Consider the following 26,173-nt stretch of genomic DNA (forward strand, 5'->3'; position numbering starts at 1 on the left):
CAGAAGCCAAGTAACAAGCATTTCTGGGTTAACATTTCTTTTAACGGCTAAGAGCAGAATTCACAAGCAATAAAAGTAGTCATACCTTCTGCAGACTTTAATTGCCTTTTCTAAAACTATTTCATTTTGGCTATCTGTTTGGAATCTAGCTATCTAAAAAGATACGTTATCTGAGATTATCGATAGCTACTAATGACTGTGGCTGCCACACTAAAAATGGGCTTGGCTATTTGTCAAACTATGCACCCAAAATTAGTGTACCTGTAATTGCTTGCCACTTTTAAAATCCTGGTCTCCTGTTAGCCCTGTATTTTCTCTTTGACAGTTATTTAGCTCTGCCCATTTTTATTTGCCTTCTCTTTCCAGAGCATCAGAGCACTAAGAACAGAAGAAAGAAATTCAGTTTCAGCCTTCGATCCTGCAGCTTTGAGTCATAAGATAAAGAGTTATGGCTTGAAGACATGAGATAAAAGCAAAGCAATATACTCGCAGCCACAAACTCAATGAATTAAACTAAGAAAAAAACGCTGTAGGTCAGGCAGAGATCATGCAGAGTAAGCACAGCAAGGGACAAGGAAATGGGAGGCATAACTGTATTGTTATCTTTTCTGTGTCATTTCATCTCTCTATACATCCGTTCTGCTACCTATAAAAAAGGCTCTTCTGAAAGGCTCTTCTGAAAGAATTTTGAGAGCTTTCCATAAAAGTCACTAAACTCTAGGTCAAAATATTATTACCTAGTGCTGCCATTGAGGTGCAGAGCAGACACTGAGGCCTGGATGATTTTAAAGAGGGTGAAAATCCAAGACAAAAAAAAAAACAAAAACCAAAACACCAGCACCAGTAGGCAGATTATTGACAACAATTTGTTAAACAAGAGCTGTGGTGAAAGAAAATAAGAGAAGCTTAGTAAAAAGCAAATTGTTTCACGTGCCTAAAAAACCCTCAACATTTCTACACCTTATTAAATATAAACCTAGCACATGTAGCCGCAAGAGTGGTCAATCACTAGTACTCACAGAGGACAGGACTTACTAAAATGACATTTTAAGGCAACAGTCTACCTGTTCCTTCACCGAGCTGTCAATAAAATATTTGAGTGCCTCTCACAGCTGAATGCTTAGGGAAGTTTCAGGACTGTTTTAGCAAGTTAAAATTGCTCCCAATTTTTAACGTGATAAAGGAATGAATGACTCATCAATACAGAGATGTCAAAAGGAAGACTCATCATCCTGAACAGTTAGTTTTTACTTTATATACTTTGCAAGGCACTTCTATCTTACATATCATAGAAGGGCTTGGGTTGGAAAGGGTATTAAAGATCACCCAGTTCCAACCCTATCCAAGTAAGGGCTCTGGGGAAAAACTACTTGAAAAGGTTTCCTGTGAGGTAAAGTTATGAACTGTAAGCATTTAAAATACACCCACTGCCCATTTCCTTGGAAGGTAGGCAAGTGCCCCAGATCTCCAGGTTTGACTGGACTAACTGACAAGCAGTTCTCAACATGCAGAAGTGCTAAATCAAAGAACTACACCACAGTTCACTACAAAGATTCTGCATGATCTGAACAGTCCAAAGCCCCATTTGAAAACTGTGGACACAATGTTCAACTCAATTATTCTCTGTGCCTACTTCATGCCACGTCAACCCCAAGGATGGTGAGAAGTCAGCCAGGAGCCTGCCAAGATGGGAACATTCCTCTGGAAAGAAAGTGGCATCTGTCTACTGAGATCATGACTACATCAGGGCTGTTCCAGCACTTGGAGATGCACTGACTGCAGGAAAACATGCACGGAGAGGACCAAGATCATGTCTGCAACATGAAGTAGCTGCTGATAGGGCTTGAGCAGTTTTATCTGATCTCACTTTGTACAATGAGAAGAGCTCATCTACCCACACAGCTTTAATCTTGTCACAAAAAGCTGCTCAGGAACAAAATAAAACTTATTTAAGGGTATTTTTTTTTAAACTTCCTCTCAGCTTAATTATAGGAAAAAAATCAGGTGTAAACTATCCTTCTGGCACCAAAGTGTCAAAATCACACCAAAAGGTGAGTGCACAGCTCCTTTGACGCATTCAGTTCTCTGCTCTCAGATTGAACTTATAGTTAGAATCATAGAATCATAGAATATCCTGAGTTGGAAGGGACCCTTAAGGATCATCAAGTCCAACTCTTGACAGCGCACAGGTCTACCCAAGTTCAGACCATGTGACTAAGTGCACAGTCCAATCTCTTCTTAAATTCAGTCAGGCTCGGTGCAGTGACCACTTCCCTGGGGAGCCTGTTCCAGTGTGCAACCACTCTCTCTGTGAAGAACCCCTTCCTGATGTCCAGCCTAAACTTCCCCTGCCTCAGCTTAACTCCATTCCCGCGGGTCCTGTCGCTGGTGTTAATGGAGAAAAGGTCTCCTGCCTCTCGACACCCCCTTACGAGGAAGTTGTAGACTGCGATGAGGTCTCCCCTCAGCCTCCTCTTCTCCAGGCTGAACAGGCCCAGTGCCCTCAGCCGTTCCTCGTACGTCTTCCCCTCCAGGCCTTTCACCATCTTCGTAGCCCTCCTCTGGACACTCTCCAACAGTTTCATGTCCTTTTTATACTGTGGTGCCCAGAACTGCACACAGTACTCGAGGTGAGGCCGCACCAGCGCAGAGTAGAGCGGGACAATCACCTCCCTTGACCTACTAGCGATGCCGTGCTTGATGCACCCCAGGACACGGTTGGCCCTCCTGGCTGCCAGGGCACACTGCTGGCTCATATTCAACTTGTTGTCTACCACGACCCCCAGATCCCTCTCTTCTAGGCTGCTCTCCAGCGTCTCATCGCCCAGTCTGTACGTGCAGCCAGGGTTTCCCCGTCCCAGGTGCAGGACCCGGCACTTGCTCTTATTGAACTTCATGCGGTTGGCGATCGCCCAGCTCTCCAACCTATCCAGATCCCTCTGCAAGGCCTTTCCTCCCTCATTCGAGTCCACAACTCCTCCAAGTTTGGTGTCATCAGCAAACTTGCTCAAAATGCCTTCTATTCCTACATCCAGATCGTTTATAAAAATATTGAAAAGTACCGGCCCTAAAAAGTTCACTAACTCCAGGAAGATGTGTACCAATTTTTCTCATCACTGAAATACACACGCATCTTCCCTATATCGAGTGGAGTGGACTGTGAAGTCAGACTGAAATGACTGATGTCCATTCCATTCAGTAGGGACTATGGTAAGAAGAGGTCTCTCCCCATTGCTGTAGGTGAAGGTGGGGAGGAAAGACGATTATCTTGCCTTTCATTGCCTGGCCTGATGTCATAAGGAAAGTAACTGGCGTTATAGAACCTGCTTTAAGGACGCTGCAACACTTCTGGACCTCAGGGACCTGGTCATTCCACATCTGCTTCCTTTGTTCCATAGTGCACTGTAAGTGGGTTGTCACAGCTCTTTCAGATATAGGTAAGCAATCTCAATTTACTTCATGCATGCTACAGAATTACAAGACTGTACATGCACTTCATTACAGAAGAAGCTGGCATTTCATACTTCTTTTCTGACAGAGCAGATCTCTGTTACTTTATTTAGCAGCTCCTCAGTGGCAGGTTGATTGCCCCATACGCTTATCTGTTCTTCTGGGAGCTTGGGGAAGACAGGAACATAGATAGGAACGCACATTTAGCTGCTTGGCAAAGGGAGGAGGGATGTCCACCTTGGGAAAACAGCAGCATGATGAAAAACAGAAAGAGTCTGAGTGGGAATTAGACTTCTATATTGGTTTGGAAATGAAACTGCTCTTAAAAATAAATAAACAAATAAAAGACATGGCACCCACCACTACCTAACACCAAAGTTGCAGAATGTCACATCTCCCTCTATCCTGACATTTGTAGAGGTTTTCAAGACTCCTGTAAAAATCTTGACACTTTCTTAAAGTTTGTAATAAAATTCCAGATACTAGAAATCCATCAGTATTCAAACTCCTCTGCAGCTGTAATGGAGACAGAACAATGCACGAATTATGAATATTTTTATGTGATGTTCTGAACCATATTGCATAATTGTTTTTTTTAATGTTGACTACTGCTGAAATTCAGATGGAATGCCAGAAGAATGTAAGACCATCCACCACAAAAGTGATTGACAGTGAGAGTGATAAAGCCTAAAAACCTTAGAATTCTCAGTGAGATGTGTGACTCATTTCCTAGTGCTGGGAGCTAAGGACTTGTCAAAGGGCTGCCCAGAAAAATTAAATAATGACTTTATTTCTGTAAAGACTTGGTTTCAGAGCAAACTGACCTGCAAGTATCAGGGTGTCTCAAAATAAATGGCATGGGTTGTCTTTAAATAAAAGAATTCCCATATAGAAGTTCTTCTACTGTTTTTATTCGAGTGACAGAAAAGAAAGTAGCAGAGACAAGTTTTCTCTTTTAAATAGCTATTGACCTTGTGTACATACACAGAAAGTCTTATGAGTTACATGAGGCACTTTATTCTTTTCTTTTCTTTCTACAATCTTCGCACATACATCAAAACTGGCAATTAGTAATGCTAAGTTCTGTGGACCTATCAGTATACTAAAAGATAATCTCTCAATGTCTAGTAAATTCCCATGTCAGAGAAATGGGAAAAACTACATCATCACCACAGCTTTATCATCAACCTGTTTAAAATACCACAAACTTGTAAACTGACCATTAAACAAAATGAGAGCAAAAAGAAAAAGCTGTCTCTAGCCTTCACCTGGACCCTAGCGATCTACATTTTTTTCTAAGATACATTTAACTTACCTTTTCTATTCTACTAGAAAGGTAGTTGTAAAAACACTTATTTTAGTTCACATACAGCATATGTTCTATTCCTCATATTACGAAGCTAATTCAAGAACAGATAGGTCTTTGCACTGGATGAAAAGATAGCATCTGATATATATAACAATCTTTATGTTTTTAAACACACCAGTTAAAAAATATCTTTGTAATTGGAAGGAGGTCAAACTGATACTACTGCTACATAGAAGAGCCATGTCTGTACACAAGCATCCTAAAGTGCAATTTATAAGCCAGAATGAGATAGCTGCGTGCCCTGCTTCACAAAACAACTAACTGATTTGAGGACAGCCAATTTTGGAAAAATAACATAGGCTTACATTTTCAGTGTTTATTAAAGAGTAGTATAGAATATATATAGTATATAACTGTCTGCCATTGATACGATAATCACTTATATGATTTTTTTCTTCTAAACTAATGAATTAAAGAGTCATTATATACCATTAACATCTCTGTATCTTTTTTTTTTTTTTTAACTGTATATATGCGGCTGTGACCACAAGCTTCAAATCAAATATAAAATAGCTGCATAGGAAGCTAAGTATACTCTTCAGTATTTCTTATCCCTGACTATATAAGAAGTAAAAATGCAAACATTTAAAATGTTGATAATAAGGAGTTCTGCCCATTAGATTTCTTGGTTTCTTTTTCATTATAACAGAAACAATATACAAAAACTATACAATAAATATGTTGTCCCTTATGAAATAACACTAATAAAAAATGTATATATCTTCACTAGGTAGTGCACAGAATATACCAACATGCTTTTATTTGAATCTGGGTAGTATAGATAGCATCAGTCACTTACAGTATAGTAACCCTTGAACTTGGTGTATTTTAGGTTTTTGACAGGCTTCCAAGTATTTTTCTTAGTGGAACTTAAGTTTGGTTCAGTTGTTTGGCCATAAATCTCTTTTTATCATCCAGCGCCAAGGAAAATTTGGGATCAGCACATCAAACTCAAATTTGCAGTGGGGTTGCTGCTGGCATCCCAGCTCATCAGGGAAATGCAAGTGTCTTAACAGCCAGAGCTACCCAGCTCTGAACACATACCATTTGTGTGCAATGACATTCTGTTAGCAAACTGCACTACTGAGCAATCCCAACTTTATTAGATTCTTAAATCCTAATTTGTTTCAGGTTGACATGACATAGTATGTTTCGGCTCCTGCTGTTAGTGATATTGTTGCAATGAAGAAAAAAACCCATCTGTATCTTCCCACACAGTCAATGACTGTGAGAATCTGTGTGCTAATGGATTTTTTGCTGCTCTGGAGTGTGAAGGCATTAAAATTTATCTCTACCACAAACAGCATGAATGAGTATTCAGATTTTCTAGCATTTTTTTTTTTGTTTTTTCTACTCTTTTTGTTGTAGAAGTGTACATTTTATTTAGACAATTAGATTTTTCTATAATCTTCAGTCTTCTGTATTTTTAAGTTCAAACTGCTCCGGATTATGCACTTGTACTTATCAGTTAGATATTTCAAGTTAGCCTGAAGCTGTTGGGACAGTATAAAAAAGGGAAGTTGATAGAGGATGAACCACAGTCATGATCTGAAAGACTACCTGGGGCACACTTGTTAGCATCATCTAGGAATTGCAAAGCAAAAGCTCAGATGACAGATATAAGGACTAACATTTCCACAAAAGAAAGGACAGGATGTGGTAAATCTGGGCCATTAAGGCTAACAAAAAAGGTCTTGCTTTATGTGTGGAAAGATTCTCTAGAAAGAAGATACTGCTTACTAGTGGATTAGTTTTTAAGACAGTTTTATGAACTATTGCATACAGACTAGAGCCTTTTACTGCATCATAAATTAAGGCCCATTGTTTTGACAAGAATAGTAGTGAAAGAAAAGGCACTTCTAGATTCTCCTGATGCATGACTTACCTTCTGTATCCAAAAAGAACATGGAATACATAGATTAATCCATGGCTTATTCTATTAATGTTAACCTGTATTACGTCCAGAATAATGAAATGGTCCACAAATTTTTCAGCGTGAACCTCACTGTTATTTCAATAAAACCAACATCACTGGCTCTGAATATTGCTTGGAAATTTTTAGCTAGATACTGGAGGATTTGATGAAGAGAAACAGACCTGCAACAAGACGTAGTAGATAGCATTGCCAAATTCAGGGTGTACTTCTGGGCTCACAATTTGAAATGCTGCAGAACTCATTAAGCAAATCAAAGTTGTTCAAAGCCTCATCTCACTCTTTTCAAGTACCACCACCCCTTTATGGTTGTTATTGACAACAAAACAGCCACAATGGAATTAACTATTATCTTCACAAGGCTGTTGTCCTTGCCTCATATCAGGTTAAAACACATCTCTGCATATGTGAAGGTCAGATTTTTTTTTCTACATACATCAATTTATACTTAACCCAAGTTGATTTCATCTGATTTTGGTGTGGCATCATTTTTTTTTTCCTCTCTTTAAAAAGTGCATTTACTATCTCAGTTTATTATTTTAGCACCTGAAGTCATAATTTGTGTTCTTGCTAGGTTAAGGGCTGGACTCAATGATCCTGGAGCTCTTTTCTAACCTAAATGATTCTGTAATTCTTGGTTACTATTTCTATTAGTTTGATACAAATGGGATACTGATAGGAGCTGTCTACACCTACTTGGAAGCCCTTTTAGAAAGCAGGCATCATGTTGTGGATATCCCATCCACAGAACCATTTGAAGTCAGGTTGGATACGGCTTTGGACAACCTGATTTAGTGAAAGATGTCCCTGACCATGGTAGAGAGGTTGGACTAGATGATCTTTAAGCTTCCAACCCAACCCATTTTAACAATTAGACAGTTCCCCGCAGCTAAAAAGAAAAAGTCACAGTACTATAGCCTACAGTTGGGCCATTATTTTTGGATGAACATTACCTAGTCCTGGCAATTTGTTATGCCTCATTTAGTAGTTCCATATCTTTTGCCACCAATACTACATTTTGAGATGGATCCCATGGTAAGTTCATTTCCTTTTCCCTCAAAAAGGAGAAGGGAACATGAAAACTTTTCACATCATCTTCAAATGTTTTGATGGAAATCGTGCAGCTGGCAAAGAAATTCAGGAAGAAGTGCGTGCTCCTCTAGTGCAACAAACACTGTGATTCACAGGTTGAATTGACTGTTGGCAAATTCTGCTTGAGCAATGTGATACCGAGGACGTTTTCAACAAACTGCTGTATTACGTTCTTCTCGATCCCACATAAGTTCCTGTTATTTCTAAGCTTATCTTGATTTCAGGATGTCTGGTTCCAGAGATGACATCATTTTTACTGATGAGATCACAAGTGATATTTTCCCAGTTCAAGAGCTAGCTATGGACTGAGAAATGGCACATACCGTTATGACATCAAGAACGGCAGGAATCAGACTGCAAGCAGTATAGTTTAAGGCAGCAACAAAGTTAACAGCTACCACTTACAGAGCTTGGTGTTTCTCTCAGTGAGATGGACGAATGGTAGGTCACCTCTTAAACAGCAAAGGAAACCTGGAAATTTTTGTTGTAAATTCAAGCATATGAGAATGGGAAATACAAAAACATTATAGACCAAGATTTCCCTTTCAGTCCTCATCACAAAAAAAAAAAAAAAAAAGAAAAAAAAAAAGAGATCAAACCAAAAGGATGAAGACCTGTTTCTGTAGATAGGTTTGGAAACGTTTATCCTCTATTATGGATGATATGATATAAACACTATATTACACTCACTGCATCTAGTACATTTAGTTAATGAAGTTGTGGACAAGGCCTAAAACCTGATTGCTTTTAACAAATAAAAAGTATTTTAATGTAAGTTTGAACTTGAATTTATGCCATAATTCCAAGTTAGCATTCATAAAATTGTATTTATTATGAATTTTAAAAGTCTTAAAAATAACAATTGTAATTTATTACCACTTTGATCCATGAATCAATCTTGCACCTATTCACTAGACAGATTCACATGGTGATTAATGATGTTTAAATGCTGCATTCACATTCTTCCCAGCTCTAAAAATTCAATGCCTAATTACTAGAGTTGCAGAAAAATCCCTTAAGAAAATTCAAAATCAGGAGACATCTCTAATTTTCAATTTCATTAATAATTTGAGAAATATTTAATTTCTACTGGATGATGGGCTGGGATTAGGGAACTGAACTCCAAATTTGAGAACACTGGTTTCATTTACAGCTTTGCAAATGTTAAGGAAAATGTTAAAGGAAAAAAAAAGATCAAATTTAGCAGTCACTCAAAATTTTCTTTTTTTTTTTTTTTTTTTAAAAGCAAAATTTGAAATAAAACTTAAGACTAAGCCAGTGATTGGACAGTGAAGAACTTTTAAATCTAAATACTGCAAATCAGAACTTCTTACTAGTCCTATCCTTCTTCACGTAAAATCTATAAATATTACAGGGGAAAGGAAAACATTTGTAAATTGGATTGAGCTGCTCTGAACGTTCCAAGTTCCATCTCCTACAGGAATTATGAAGATTCAGATCACGTCCTGCATATACATCTTGGCAAACCTTGTTGTCTTATTCTTTCCTGACAGCATGCATAATTCATATTAATAACATGATGAAAAGAGTAAGCTAAAGAAAAACAGGCACAAAAACTAAACACAACAAGAGTTTCTGAAACAAAATATTAAAAGAGAGAAGAAGAATATTTGATTTTTAGAAAAGCTACGCTGTCAGTACTGAGCTGTGCAAGCATGTAATGCTTTGGAGTGTAATTCCAAAACACTATGATGTATTTCCGATGTATTGCACTTCTCTATTCACTAACAGCTCACTACTCTGTTCACTCACTACTAGCTATATTGAGCTTTGGCTTTGTTTTTCCTGCTTTGGTCATTTCATTGGAAAACTCAAACTGGATCACGAGAAGTCAAGTTATAAAAGCATTAGCAATTATAGATTTTAATATTAATCTTATGTTAAAGAGAAAATTCAGATTTCTTTTTACTAGCCACAAAGTTTTGTGATCTACTTCTCCATAATTTTCAGATTTTGCAATTTGTTTCTTCATTGAAGAGTAAAAATTTGATTTAGATAAACACGATTATCTACATTCTTTTGCCAAACGTTTCTCAGATGAACTGGAAAACAGTAACAGTTTGGATACCCAAAGGAATAGCAACATTCTTGCAAACATGATACATACAGAAATTTGTCATTAGCATTTGCATGTTAAATTTATCTTTAGACTAATTCAGAAGAATATTTTTCTCATATGTTATCCTGTTTAGCTTTAACTACAGTAGCTCTAATACCATATCTCTAAAATATCTGATTTGCCATCCACTATCATTCTTCATAATTTCTTTTTCTTATTCTTTTTCTACATATTATCAATTTGCAAGTAATACACAAAAGCTAGATGAGTAAATATTTATTTTTTTTTAATTATTTTTTCTTTTTTGCCTTTATCTCGACATACAAAGAAAAAGGCTTCTAAACAAGAATTATGCACAGCTTTTACTGACAGGCTTCCTCGCTCCCTCTTCTGCTTTGTTAACAAGGATGTGTCATTTAGAATGATCAGATATAGAAATTATTTAAAAAATAAAAAATAAAAATCCAGAACCTAAAACACCAGCTTTAATAATCGTGCCTTTCACAAGCTCTCAGAATAGATGACAACCTCAAACTGAAAATATGCGAATTCATTTGAGTCACATTTCATGAGGCACAGTATGAAATGCAAAACTAAATCCTAACAGATTTCACGTAAATATGTTAAAACCCCAACATACTACTAAAATATTTAAATTACCAGACAGAGAATTTGGAGGCCAAGAAATGCCAAAATTATAGATCTGTGTTCAGTTTTTCTGTAGTACAAACACACATCAGGACAACTACATTGAAACAACGGTCAAAGAAGATTTATGATTGCTGGAAATTTATGAAGTCTGAAATAGTCTTTTTAGGAAAACATCCAGACTACAAATGAATAAATACGGCAAGATAAAATAGGGATAAGTAAGTGAAACAGTGCTTTATGTCTTGTGTATTGGCAAAATTCTTGTCATTTACACATCTATATGTCAAGTCTGTTCTGTTGGAATGCTGCTGAATATTTCAGTGTTCAGCAGCTATGTACCCTTTCTTATACAAAACTCAACCTCACACAAAATATCTTTGAAAACACAAGTAATGTATTCTGAGCAAAAGGAAAAACTAATAACGCACTGTTACACTGAAAGCAAACATAAATGTGTACTCACAGTAGTGGAAAACAAAACACGGGGGTGAAAGCTCAGGAAGAGTTTCTGTGAAACAGCTGTGAGCCCCTGAAGAAACACAATAGCTATTCACAGTTTAGGATGTTTCAAGCCAGTCATGGAATTAAGCCACAGAATTCCCCTTAATTAAATTGGGAGCTTTATCATGTGAAAGGGTAAGAGTGCACACGCACTTTGCCTGTTTGTGTTAGGACCACTGGGGCAAAAGTTCATCGTCCTCACGTGGTTAAGGCTATTCTGGCGAGGCCAAGGGTGCAGTTTCTGAGAGTCATGAACTGTCCCTGCGAAAAAGCCAGGAAATACCAGACGGGTACACGGCTGCATGGCCCAACCAACAGCCCAGTGCTCTTGATAACAACTTATTTAATCATCCTGGTTTCAGAGCTAGGGAGAGATCGCAGGAAATGCCTGGGGAGCAAATTTGGAGATGGCCCAAAGAAAATGGACCCACCCAAGCCCTGCCAACTCTGAGAACAGCCTCAAAGATGGAGTGACTGTAGATCAACGTGTATGTCATGGATAAGGGCAGCAAGACAACCTCAAGCTGTAACATGATTCGCTCAAGTATTCCTGATTTCTCAGAGGACAAAGATGGTTTTGGCCTGATTCCCTTATAGCTGGGAAGTTGTGAGTTTTTTTTTTGTAGTTTATAATTGATAAAGACAAAAAACCACCCCTAGTAAAATTTCCCCAAGTAAATTGCTTCTTTACATTGAAATTAAAACCGTCATGAATTCTGTTTTGTCTACAGCATATCGTTCAATGCTCCTGCTATTTTCAAAGGTAGAGTCCTATTTTTTCCTGGTATTTTAAAACACACTACATGAATATATTACTTTGTGCAACATTAAATATTTACATGTTTTTCTTTTGACCCTCTTGTATCAACAAAATTCAGTCTCATCTCTGAATCTTGTAAGATCAAGGACAGAAACTCACTCAGGAGAGCACTGGGGGTGGTAAGAAGAAGGAGGGGGGAAGGAAGATGTTACCAGAGATACAAAACTAGAAGCTGGGCAAGAAGCCCTTCCTGAAGCAAGGCGGTTACCAGCATGGAGTGAGGAGAGCTGTTGGAAAAGTCTACGGAAGTGAGTTAAGAAGATGAATGGAAGTTTGGATCCAGTGGGAATCTGGCAACATCTGGTAATTAGGCAGTCAGATGAATCACTGCGATACATAAACCATCTTAAAGAACCACTGTTATACATCCAGATAGACAAATAGAGGCAGAATTCCAGCAGTGATACGCATGCTTCCACACAAATGCTGGAAGTCTAAGAACGAAGATGAACTAGAATGCCTAGCCCTAAAAGGCAGCAAACAAGGATCTACATGCTTAGGAACTTGAAGGAAAAAATGGTGGGAAATGTAGAAAGAAGATACAGGATACACAGGAGTAGTACAACAGCCTATAGCAGTGATATATGATAGAGCTCTGTTCAATGTTACACCAAATTACCAAACTCACCACCTCAATTAATCTCTGTAGGGACTGACCTTGCAGGATTCCAAAGGAAGAATATAGCATAGGATTCCCTCACCATTGTCCTGAGTCTGAGACATGTTAGAAGAGATCAGAGAAGCTGCAAACTCAGTAAAATATACAGCAACAAGTGACGTCACTTACCTCTACATAGAGTGGGTGAACATCACATCAGGGCATGACAGAGATATTAGGAATTGTCAGTGACCGTTGGTTGCAGCCAATGCTTAAGGAGTCTTAGAATCATAGAATTATTTGGGTTGGGAATGACCTTAAAGACTATCCGGTTTTGACCCCCCTGCCATGTGCAGGGACTCTTCCCACCAGACCAGGTTGCCCAAAGCCCCATCCAGCCTGGCCTTCAACACTTCCAGAGATGGGGCATCACACAGCTTCTCTGGGCAACCTGTGCCAGTGCCTCACCAACCTCTGAGTGAAGAATTTCTTCCAAATATCTTAACCTAGATCTACCCTCTTTTAATCTAAGGCCATTCCCCCTTGTCCTATCACTACGCTCCGTGACAAAGAATCCCTTCCAAGTTTTCCTGTAGGCCCCCTTTAGGTACTGGAAGGCTGCGATAAGATCTCCCCTGAGCTTTCTCTTCTCCTATGCTAAGTAACCCCAACTCTCTCAGCCAGCCTTCCCAGGAGAGGAACTCCAGCCCTCGAATCACATTCACAGTCTTCCTCTGGAGCTGCTCTAACAGGTTGTCATGGTTTAACCCGGCCGGCAGCTAAACACCACGCAGCCGTTCGCTCACCCTCCCCCCTCCCTCTCTGGGACGGGGGAGAGAAATGGAAAGTGAAGCCCGTGAGTTGAGATAAAGACAGTTTAATAAGACAGGAAAATAATAATAACAAAAATAATAATAACAATAATAATAATAATAATGATACAATGATGATAATAGGAAAGTAATAATAATATGTACAAACAAGTGATGCACAATGCAATTGCTCACCACCCGCTGACCGATGCCCAGCATAACCCCGAGCAGTCCGGCCCCCTCCCCCCGGCTAGCCCCCCCTATCTATTGTTTAGCATGACGTCAGATGGTATGGAATACCCCTTTGGCTAGTTTGGGTCACCTGTCCTGGGTCTGTCCCCTCCCAGCTCTTACTGCACCCCCAGCCTGCCCGTTGGCAGGACAGAGCAAAAGGCTGAGATGTCCTTGGCTTAGTATAAGCACTGCTCTGCAACAATTAAAGCATCGGGGTGTTATCAGCACTCTTCTCATCCTAAGCCAAAACACAGCATTCCACCAGCTACTAGGAAGAAAATTAATTCTAACTGAAACCAGGACACAGGTCCATGTCTTTCTTATGCCAGAGACCCTATAGCTGAATGCAGTTCTCCAGATGGTGGTCTAACAAGAGCAGACACTGACCTGCTAGTTGTGCTTCTTTTGATATAGCCCAGGATAAGGCTGGTCTTCTGGGATGCAAGCACACGATGCTGGCTAATATTAAGTTTTTCATCCACCAGTTCATAACAGAAGTCCATAACAGAACATGCAAGCGGTAATTTTGATGGCATGCAAGCTTGCTTGAACTCATTTAACTGAAGAGCCATTCCATAACAGTGACTTAATTTCAACACCCCTATGTAAAAAAATGAAGGCAAAAAGGTCCTCCAGAATCTCACTCAACTTCAGAGAAGGAGACAACATAAAAAAAAATAAAAGATTGCTTAAAATAAAAATCCACACCTTTAAAGGGTAATAAATATACTTTTATCTCCAAAGGCAGTATGAATCCTCCCTTAGGACAACAGAAGGGAAGCCCTGTAGTACTGCTATCAGGAGCTTGAGAAAAGCTAGCTACAAAGGACCTAAAAAGATGAGAAAGACCTCAGAAGCACATCTTGAAAATTATCCTTTGAAATCTGTTTGTTGGAAATGTGCAGAGGTTAGCGAAGCTGAAATATGAGGAGAATTCTAGAGTGGGCTCAGATCATTAGCTCAGGATAGGCATAGTGAGACGATATGATTCCACCTAAGGAGAGATAAAATAGTAACATCTGTCCCAGCTATGGTATAGCAGAGGGGAATTCAGAAGGCACCTAAAGCACAGAGTGCATCACACCCATAAAATGACTCAATAATGGAAGAACAATTTGAAGAGAGGTGAAGCATACCAGCAGGGTGGTATTTAAATCATTCTAAGTATGCTAAGTCAACAAAAATCTAAGGGAGAACTTTACAAATTTTTATGCATTTCTCATTTCATTTTGAGAGCTGAAAATACTTTATAAACATTAACTTACCAAGATGTATAAAATGGTATGGTTTAAGAATGAAGTCACAGCTGAATTAGAACAGTTACCTAATAAGTGCCTTCAAATACTCATTAAGAGCACATCATTATCCATGTCAGTGTAAGGCATGAATAGACTTTGGGCTAGCTAATATTCTAACAGAAGAAGAGGGAAAAAACCCAGATAAGCTCTTACTGACTAAAAAGCATCAGTCAGGGCTTTAGATTTTCTGTCTTTGCTGGCACTCCCCTACCATCATCCTGGGCTCTGAATCAGCAGATGACTCAAAAGGTAAAGACACTCTCACCTGCTGCATTCCCAGTAACATTCCTAGAAAGGCTTTATCTGAACATGCATCTGGCACATCCTTGCAAAAAATGTTAAAATCAGAAGAAATGGAAGCTTTACCTAGTAGGAGGAGACAGCAATACTACAAGTGAGAATCCCATTAAGAATGGTGATCAGTTTAGCAAAACCATTTTCTAATAATTGTTTCGTAAAGATATACAGAGAACAGTAAGGAACTCTAGGCAGTGACTAATGTTTCCTGATTTCCTATGAAACCAGCAATCAAAATTTTACACAACATTTACAGTAGCTGAAGATTATGATACTGTCTGAAAAAAGTACTGCTGCAAAACAAAACAAAGGGAAACAGACAAAGGGTAGAATAGAGAAAAGAATAAGGAAAAACTGTACGGATAATAAGCTAGCTGAGGAGTTCAGTCTCTTGGTACTTTTCCTTTAGAGATTTGCATGACCCTTAAAGAATTCTGTAGTCAAAGTATCTCTCGTTCATACTCAGCAGTTGTATGGCCAAAGCCGGTATCTAAATCCATCTGAGGCTGTATAAAAAATGAGTGAGACACTTCTTAAAACCTTTTACTGAACTTGTTCTAACTACTGACTGCGTAAGATAAAATGCGATCATTGATACAGCAAATTTAGAAAAAGGCAGACTGAAGTGAATTTCCACTGACCATCATGCTGTGACTGTGAACAATCATAGTAGTGTAGCTACTTTTTTTTTTTTATCTTGTAGTAACCACTTTTTATTGAAATTATATCCACTATTCCATGAAACCCAAACATGTGCTTCCAAAATATGCCCAGAATATATGTTCATCCCAATTGAATGCTCTCCTTATAATTTGTTTTGAGAAAGGAATCAAACCCTACATGAATGAACAACTTACTAAACTTTCATGATTACAACTGGCAACCAAGAATTTGGGGCCTCAACCCTACCTCTATTAAGTTGATGTTCCCCAATCTCAGTTAATAGGCTGTGAGAGAAAAAGAGATCGAGATCGTTAACTACTATCTTCAGACATGAAAACTCATGTACTGCAGTTGAATTAACCTTGGGTAATACCAGGAACCCTCAGCACTGATCTGGCACGCGTTTCGGAATTGCATAAGCCTCTCTGATTTAAATGATTTTGACCTGTTTGATAATGTCACACTTCATTTTTATTTTGTTAATTTCACATAATTATGCGGACATAAACTAAAAGTATGTAAACAACTAAATCTAAGATTTACTTTATTTGCAAGGTCTCCTATATATCTTGTATGTTAGCATGTTTTTATTTTTACTTTAAGTAAACCACAGCATGTAGAAATCTGAAAAGCAATTCTAACTTGGATAGTCATTGCTTGAACTCTCGTTATGCATTTCCTGTTTAATCAGGCTGGTTGGAGAGAAGACTTGATTATTCCAGGGAAATACCAAGACACAATAATTCATTCAGAACAATAGTGAAGAGAACACTGGGTCCCTGACAGTCCTTGAACTGCTTGTGATTTTTTATCCTAAGAGGCAAAAATCTTACAGATGTTTTAACATTTTCTGAGTGACTGAGCAGTTTTGGCTTAAGGCATCATTGCATTTGAGAGACAATCAAAGAGCTGATAGAAAAAGCCAAAATATGAAGATGAAAATTAGCACTAGGGTAAGTTTATTAATATGACTGGAGAAAAAGATTTTTTTTAATTTAACCTTAAAAACTCAAAAAGCAACCAAGAGAAATACCAAGATTATCTGGATTATATTTTTGAAATAAAGAGGATTACCCTCATTAATAAATGCATATGAAGCTTGCCTTTTCAGTAATTATTTACCTGCTGTTATAGTGCACTATAAATTTTCATTTAATTAAGTTGGGTTTTTTTTGTTTTTTTTTGTTTTTTTTGTTTGTTTGTTTGTTTTTTTTGAGTCAAGCACATTTTCCAGTTTGTTCATCCCCACTTAGATACAGAGCAACATGCTTTAAGATGCCAAGCAAGAGTCTAACCTCTGCTAGCAGCTCCATGATTTTAAGCAATACAGAAGTCACATGTAGTGGCAATAAAATCACAGAAGAAATTTATGACAACGTCTGCAATCTAAAGGTGTTTTCCTAGGTAACTACACTCATGAACCTGTAATTGTATGCATCATGAATTAAGCTAATTTCTTACCTGTATGATCATATTACTCTACAGCAAACACTGTATATAGTAACTCAGAAGTTTACATATGTGCTATGTAGACAGTTGTCCAGCTTAATATGCAGTAACTGTTTCTTAAAAAAAAAAAATCTTCAGAAGAAATTGTAACAGGAGCACACCATGCAATGGCTGCTGAACTTCCCTGAAGGATTGGTTTAAAAGAAAAAACAATTTGGTATCAACAATTTTGTTATATCTTCATTTGCTGAATCTGTGCTTATTATCATCAATATAACATTTAATGAATTCATAGTTATTATGATATTAAGTTAACATTAGTTGGTAAGCTCTAAGAAGCACTTGTTCAATATATACGCTGCAGAAGCAAAGTTTCAAGATGTTATAGGGAATAAAGACAGCAGAATATACTATAATATCAAGCAAAGGTCAGGTATAATCCAAATACAGTAGAAATGTCATTAATTATTCTATTTCTGATATCTATAAATAGTTTGAAAAAAAATCAAAAGAAAAAGATGAAGATACAGGTGAGCAAGATAGATCACAGTTTAAGCTGTGAAATTATTCTATTTGGTCACATCTATTTATTTATTTATTTGAAAGATAAAATCCAATTCACTATTCCACACAGTATGGAAGCACTAAGGATGAGATGCACATTATTAGCTATAAAGATACCTGTTGCTGAAATCTAGCCCTTCCCAAACAGATGGGAAAGTCTGGTCTCTGCCTATTCCCCAGGCTCAGTCACCACAGTGCTGGCTGGCAAGTACCTGATGCCTCAAAGAGCATCAGTTCACGAAGCACACTTGGCATCCTGGGCTGCTGGAAACCATCTACACCACAAGCTAGCTTCACGCTGGTCAACTGTTGTGTGACTTATCTTTTTGCTTTGCTGTTAACTGCTGTTCACATTTTTAAACAGATTCAGATGCCATTTGCACATTGCCAAATGGCCAAGTTTAAAGGATGCCTGTAGTCACTGCTCTACTTTAGAGTCCAAAGTACTTCATTAACCATGCTCATAACTTTCTGGAACATCCTTCCAGCAGTGACAGATTCTCCCATACGCGTTTATTTTTATTTTTTCCCTGCAAAATTTGAACTCAGTCCTTAAAGTTTGATTATTATTTTTTTAAATTACTATTTTTCTTTTAAGTCCCGAGGAACAAATTACTGACAACACAAATAACTAAAATCAAAAAGCCTGTGCCCCCTCAAAACTGTCACGGAGCCTAGTAGCCTTCCTTAAGTCGCAATCTGGCTTGTTTCCCCCTCTTCTGAGAAGCAGCAACATGTCTTTGTAGGAAAGAGCTATTACTCGTCTCTTCCTCGGTGAGCTGATGGCTCTGCAATTCAGCTCTTTATGTTCCCATCCTGCAGCCAGCAAGGAGTCCCAAGAGTCTCTTTTAATACTACTATTTCCTACGTGAATGTCCCCATCTTTAAATAAATAAATTTGGTTCATTTCCCCCTAATTATATTAGTTTGTAATTTCCAAGTGAAATACTGTTTTGCCCTTCCCTTCTTCCCCTCTCCCCCCAGTTGTGCCAAATCACTTTTTCCTCTGTCCTGATGGGTAACTACGATATTCTTCAATTTATAAGAAACAAAACAAAACAGAAAATTAAAGTTAGCATATGCTTGTGCTCTTTCCAGATTAATAATGAAGACAGAGTGGAACTGTTCCCAGCATCAAGCTCCTGGCACCATATGCTTTGCTGTCTACCTCCACATTGCTACGTATGCTTTTTTTTTTAATATATGTTCTTTAAACAGTATTTATATTTTCCTCCCTGTAAGTTCGAGCTTTTATTTTAGCTACTGTGAATTCATGATAGAATCAAATGGTACACAGACACGCAAAGCCTGTATTATCTCTCTTCTAATTTCTTCCAGACAGGACATATTTTTCTAATTTGTCTCAAGTTTGAAGAGTATCACTGAAATAGTCTTCAATTTTTCAGTGCAACAGCATGAATTTCACACAAAGAAACAAAACATGTACGAGATTCAGTTACCACCAGAAACCTGGTTCAAGCTCCTGAGAAAAATCCAGACTTGTCCTTACTAATACTCATTCAATTGTAAAATTAAACAAGGAGAATGAAGACTAATCAACTGATTTATTGTCAGCACTTTATCCTCAGCTTTTGTCAAAGGACAGTGATGCAACAAACTGAAATAAACCTCAAGTTTTAATAGCGAACAGATCAAAATTATATATGGTAGCTTAACATTAACAAGCTTAAAATTATATGGTAGCTGACTGAAATCAGCTTCTGTAACATGAAGAAGAGATGGTGTTGGGTGTGGGCTGAACCTAACAGCAGCCTTCCATCATCAAAGAGGAGGTTACCCAGAAGAATGAGGTAGATCCTTCACTGAGGTCTGCGGCTGAAGGTGGAAATGCAGTGGTCATAAATTGAAACAAGGGAGGCTCTAACTTGATTTAAGGAAAAGATTGTTCAGTATGAGGGGAATTAAGCACTAGAAGAGGTTGTTCAGGGCAGGCTTCAGGATCCCTGAATCAGGTTCTTGGAGATTTTCAAGGAACACCTAGACAAAGCCCTGGGTAACCTGGTCTAAATTCAATGTTGATGTGGCATTGAGAAGATAGTTGGATTAGTACCTCATTAAACCTCTTCCAAGTAGAATGATTTTACAATTCTAACCTGACACTCTTTTTAAGAAAGCTCCAAGCTAGTAATTAAAATCAAAACAAGAAACAAAAAAAACGCACAACAAAACCCACTATTGGGATAACCATCTTCAATTTTGGCCTACATAAAGTCTCTCCACTTAGTTAGAATTAACATTACATTATCAACCATTGGTATCAAGTTTTGGTGCTTGTATACTGTTGAATAATTAATACTCTACTGAATTGGTTATTACTGTTTTAATGATTATTTGAATTTAATGTTTACTCCACGAGATACAAAATACTGATTTCTTTCCTCTATGGTGGTACATAATTTCTAAAGCAACATGCAAGTAACACACTCATCTTTTCATCCTTTAAAAGTAAACATAGTAAGAATAATGATATTTTTCTATTTAATAGAGCAGATAACTAAATTTTAAGTCCATTTATTTCCTTTCTTTCTTTTTGAGAGAAAGAAAATTAAAATTTTCCTTAATATAAATGGCCTATCTAACCACATGACTCGTATGCTTCTATTTTTTTTTTTGACCAGCACAGGTACAGAAGTAAAACTAATCAAACACATTCATTTACCTTTAATTTCAGAGAGATTTACAGACTAATCCCAAAATCCTCATTAACCAGTCTTTGCAGAAGCAAATTTCTTGAAATGAAATTGACTAGTTGCATAAGAAAGGTCTACCAACATGAGAAAGGAAGACCAAGAGACCAAGTACTTCCCAACTCAAATGTTTCACCTTCACAAGTACATTTATTGTATCATGTGATGATACAACAGGAAAGAACTTCTGTTGATTTTGTTCTTATAATTAAGCCATGGGCAAAGTGGAACAAACTGCATGGTTTATTTCTTCTTACTTTTTAGTTTGTTTTAAAACAACCCAATTATATTACACAACATAAAACACTAAAGCTACTCCGATGCTCTGTGCAGTTGCAAGCACTCACAGCACTAAGGTGACTTGCTCAGTGGGATTAGAGTGGCAAATGAAGATATTAAGAAACCTAAAACATCTTTGTGTCATAACAAGCGCTTCTTCTCTTGATGTTTCTTTGCCCTATTGACAAAAATAATTTCAGCAGTAATCAATATTTACATTTTCTCACATGCACAGAGAAAAAAAACAACAACACAAGATACGTAAAAGATGCTTAAGTTTCTCTAAGAACATTTACCTCCTTAAGTATTTACACAAGTGATTTACTACTGGAACATAATGTACGTAGATGCAGGTACCTCAAAACTCAGACCACCACATAAGCTCAGCTGCTTCTCTACCTATGTTCTAAGTAAAAACTTCTTTGGATTCCTACAGGTTTTCAGCATCTGGGGCTATAATATGGGCTCTGTGGATACAGGAGTATCTAATGATCTAAGTTGTAATTTATATTTATCCTTAACTAGAGTAGAGTCTTCTAAAATGGAAGACTGCAAACATGTTTTAGCATATTTACCATTTAACTATTTATTCCCTTATAAAGTACTGAGGTGTTTTATACATTCCATGTTAATGGAAATTAAAATTGCTTTGAACACGTCAAGTATGACAAAATATTATGGTAGTACTCTAAGTTAATCTCGACCTTTTCTCTGTCTAGCTTCTGCCCATGTTGTGCCAGCAACAACGCTGAAAGCAAGAATCCAACATAGTTTTCCTAAATCAAGTAGAGTTTTTTTTCTGTCAGAACTGTGCGACCCACTTCACCATAAGCTACTATGGTAGTGAAACAGGGTATGAACTATGAAATGCTGATATCTGACCAAAAGGTCTGGATCTCTCAGCTAGCTACTATACCATGGACTTTGTAACACCTGTCTTATCTGTGTTGCCTTTAAGGTTTGCTCCTTAGAGATAAAATACTTTAATTAAGGATTTGCAGTCCTGTACATTTAGTTGCCAAAAGACTACTTAAAAAAAAAAAAAGCTTTATTCTTTTAATCCTTTCAAACAACAAGTAGTTCAGAAGTAACAACTAGAAATTATAAAACAAAACATTCATGAAAGGATGTCAATACTCTCAGCTCCCTGGCAAGCATGAATATATCCATCCGTAGCACATACCACCTCCTGAAACTTTCTGTGATCTGTTCCCATGATCAGACTATGCTTGCATTGTAGTCAAGCAATTATAAACAGAATTAAAAAGCCCTTTACTCAGGGAAAAATACACTATGATCCTAGAGGAAGGCAATACATCGCTAGTTGTAACTGCAGAAAGGTTTACTGTGTCTTTGTTTAAAGTATAGCTGCTGGGGTTGTATTGCATCAAACACAATAGTCATTCACGCTGGATGCCAAAAACAAGTGTGTCAGTTTCAATGTTAAACATTACAGCACATAGTTATTTATGTCGGCAGAAATGTTTTTCTCTTTTTTTTTTTTTTTAGACGGGACCATGCAACCCCAGAATCATCATTACTTGCTCTACAGACATATTCTTTCTATTCAGATAAAACTGTGACCTATGTATCCAGACTGAGCACATTCTTTAACAGGAGTTACGCTAAACTCCTAGTACTTTGCAAAAACAAAAGCAGACGATGTAATTACTCTTAAGTGAACACTGTGTTGTAAAATGACTATCATACACTATTAGGTTTGCACTCAGAATGGGCCCTCAGATAGACTGGTGTTGGGTAGATACAAGTGTGACAAATACCAATAAATACTGCAGGGAAGTAAAGACATCCATAGCAATATATTAAGATCTAAAATTTAATATATTAAAATATATTAAAAAGAACTTTCATCTGTTGGTCTAAATGAAAGCTTTGCTTTTTTCAGCTGATATCAATGCCTACAATGAGTGGAATTTACCTTTCATTCTCAAAAATGACATCAGATTTTTCACCCTTTTTGGTCATCCTGTGGTCTTCGTAACTGATGTCAAAGTAGCAGGCCTGCATGGTGAAGCTCTCTCTAAGACAGAGGGGAAAAGGCTGTCACAGGTCTCTCATACGTGGCCTGGGGAATCAAGTCTGTAGATCAGAAGGCAGCTCAGAAACCAGATCCAGTCAAGCTTTACACATTTTTCCCATGCATTCATTACTCCAAAGAAGCATGCTGCAATATCACACCTGGAACTAACCACCTATTCTAGGTTCCTAATACTAGTTTGCTACTTAGAAAGCAGCTGTGATCCTTGATGTCAAAAACAGTGGTCTTCATACATTAACCAGCAAGCGCGCATACAATGTAAGACTGGTGCTGTGAATGCCCATCAGCTAGAGTGGTAGAGCACAGAGCTGTATCTTGAAGTCCACACAATGCTGGCAATTCCTGTCAAGAGACATTATGATCTGTTATGACAGAAGTCTACCCACCAACAGTAAAGATAAGCTCTTTTAAAAGATACACCAAAAATTATTTCACCAAAATAAGCCATAGCCCGTACAAAAACAACCAGATGGGGAAAGGACACAACTTACATTTCCATAACGACTAACTGGAAATGCTTTGTAAACACAGCATTGACTGCATATGCAATATATCATTGTTACTACAGTAGCATCCCTAAATAGCACCAATGGGATCTAAGCCTTGTTATAAGATGCACTCTATAAATGTATATGCGAAGACATAAACCATACTTTAAAAAAAACCTTTCACCTATTACAGAATATCATCTACCCCAATTGACTACAACACAAGGAAAGAGAACAGATGGTTAGGATGGCAACTGTAAACAAATTTTACAGATAGCTAAACCGCTCCTCATTATATCGGTTTTGAGATCTTCTGTTACGCCTCCACAATTTACAGTATGTAGCCCCCTTAACTGCCCTGTAAAAAAGTCTATAGACTCCATGATTCACATCAGACACCTTCGCTATCAAGCAGTTTCTCTGTGCTCCCTCTGTTCTTTCAGAGGGCATGGGAAAAGGCTTACCTTAGCTACCACATGAATTAGGAAAAGACCAAACAAAACCACAAATTAAGTAAAATTTACGGTAGTGGTAACAATTACTTTTCTCTGATGTCTTGCTTTAACGTAGCCTCCTTGCACAGTGGTACCTGAGTGAGTCTCGCCTGGTATCTCAGACAGCCTATGTGATTGTGCCTCAAGTCTCTCTCCTGTAACAGGGTAAGGGTAGCAGAAGAGCACCTGAACGTTGTCTCCTCATTTCCATGTCACTGCTCCTTATCCTTTTTCTGGAACTTTGAGGAACAATTAGTGGTCAGTTATGAAAAACTATTAGAACTATTAGCATTTTCATCGTTTCTCTTTACCAAGGAAAACCTAAAAGGTTAATTACTACCTTCTAAAGGAAATGGATCTTTTGTTACCTACAAAGTACATTTCTCGGTGATGATCACCAGCAAAAAGTTGAAAAGCACTATTCTAATTTAAGAGCTCAAGTCCTATCTTTCAGAAAACTAAATATGTAAGAACTCCATCATACGTCATTAACATTATTCCATAAAAGTAATCTACTTTATAAACAAGAACCAGGTGTATGCCCAAGCCCAAATAGGACAGGTACAACGTCAAGACTGTACTACCAGGCACCTAGCAAAAACACTGACAGGAGCTATGACATGCACAGAGAAAACAGAGATGAGTGGAAGCAAAAAGCACTATTTTTACAAATAGGATATAAATAAAGACCAGTGAAAGGGGGAGGTTGATCTCAGCGTTAACTTTTAGCTATTGGCAATGTCAGTGCATGCAAGGGCTAGTCCTTGCTAATCATGTAGGGAGTGTAATTTCCACATTGGTACTCACTTACGCAAAAGGTCTAGACCATAATTTCAAACAAAGTCTACCAAAACTCATTATTTATACAGAAATTAAATACCTCTGTAGACATGTCCTCCCCATACCCCCCATCACTACAGCTGTGTTTGCCTTCAAGGAGAGGAATAACATTAAAATGAAGAGGTTTGCTAAAAAGAGGATAAGAAGAGCAACTAACAGCTTCTGTACTCTTCCAAAGTTTAACACTGTTTAGGACATTATACTGAAGTCTAATGCAAACTAATTTAAAATAAAAAATAAATAAACAGCAGGGAAAGGTCAGAATCGGAGGTTAAGAAAGTCTTCAGAAAACCTGGAATTGTTTAAGCAAGGTAAAGAAAATATCATGAACTAACATGTTAAACACAGAAAATGTGGCAGATCAAAACAGTGGCCAAAACAGTAGCTCAAGAACAATTTTCAAAGAGGTATAAAAGCCAGTGATAAATCCTTTTTCAAATATATATCAAGAGTCAAAAACAATCCTGAGAGCAGGTGTCCAAAATGCAGTACAAAAAGAACATTCCTAAAGATGAAGGTGACAGCACAGAAACTAGACATTCATTATTTCCATGTTCAGTGTGGGAAAGTTCAACAAGCTCTTTGTAGGGACCTCACTGACAAAGCTGTCTCAAATTCAATGCCGCAGGAAATGTTAATTAAAAAAAAAAAAAAAAGGAGCGTTGCATGGGAACCACAGGCCTGTAAAACCTTAGCCAAATTTTAGAATCTATTCTAAAAAACTGAATCAATGAACACATGCAACCACACAAACCACTGAAATCTTGTGAAGATGTGAAGGAGCACACTATTTTCCAGAAAAGCAAAGTCTTGGATTTTAATGAAGTTCTAAGAAAGTGTCACCTTAGTACTCCGAAACATCCATGAAATCAACATGAATTTGAACAATTAGGAAAATCGTTTAAGACAAAGATGGCTTTATCATTTTCTTAACATATATGCCTGTAACTTGAATTTTATCCATAATTCTTATCTTCTTCTCACAGAAGCAATGAAGTAAAGCTCACAACAAAAAAAAAAAGGAAGAGAAGCCTGTCACAGAGGACTAAAACTTATAAAATGGCCTCCACAGTAGATGCTACTAAATACCTGGGGAATGCCTCAACCTGGAAAAAAAAACTGAGTTACAGGATTTGCAGTAGACAACTATACCATGATGAGTGGCATGAAAAAGGGGAATATGGATATACTGTCTACAATTGCTTCCAGTATGAGAACTAAGGAGCACCTAATGAAACCACCAAGTAGAAGTTTCCACAGAAATCTTCACACACAGTACATATATGCTCAGAAACATGCCACATGATGGGATGCTGAAGCTCACTTGTATTCAAAGGGAAACTAGATAAATGCAGACTCAGAATTGCTATTCCAATGTTACTTTGCTTTCTCTTTCAGAAGGATACAAGTGGATGGACCACATTAAAAATCACAGGTAGAAGTCAACAGCAATCTGAGAGAAAGAAAATAACAAACTCTCCTGGATGCATAACA

The 26,173-nt window shown here is 37.6% G+C and overlaps 1 protein-coding gene across 11 annotated transcripts in view; it reads right to left on the bottom strand.

The window, feature by feature from the left end:
- CTNND2 (catenin delta 2) overlaps positions 1 to 26,173 on the bottom strand; it is a 644,010-nt gene that overhangs the window by 182,568 nt on the left and 435,269 nt on the right. For 8 of the 11 annotated variants that reach the window (XR_011807715.1, XM_072034965.1, XM_072034964.1 and 5 more), the window contains one exon: positions 22,738 to 22,839. The exons of the other annotated variants lie outside the window; for them this stretch is intronic. Coding sequence is in view for 7 of the 8 variants with exons in the window: in XM_072034965.1 (XP_071891066.1) it covers positions 22,738 to 22,839 (102 nt within the window). In the remaining variant the exon portion in view is untranslated. The remainder of the gene's footprint in view (positions 1 to 22,737; positions 22,840 to 26,173) is intronic. 11 annotated transcript variants of the gene reach the window in all.

The sequence above is a fragment of the Anas platyrhynchos genome, chromosome 2 (genome assembly GCF_047663525.1).
Source record: "Anas platyrhynchos isolate ZD024472 breed Pekin duck chromosome 2, IASCAAS_PekinDuck_T2T, whole genome shotgun sequence".
Lineage (NCBI taxonomy): Eukaryota > Metazoa > Chordata > Aves > Anseriformes > Anatidae > Anas > Anas platyrhynchos.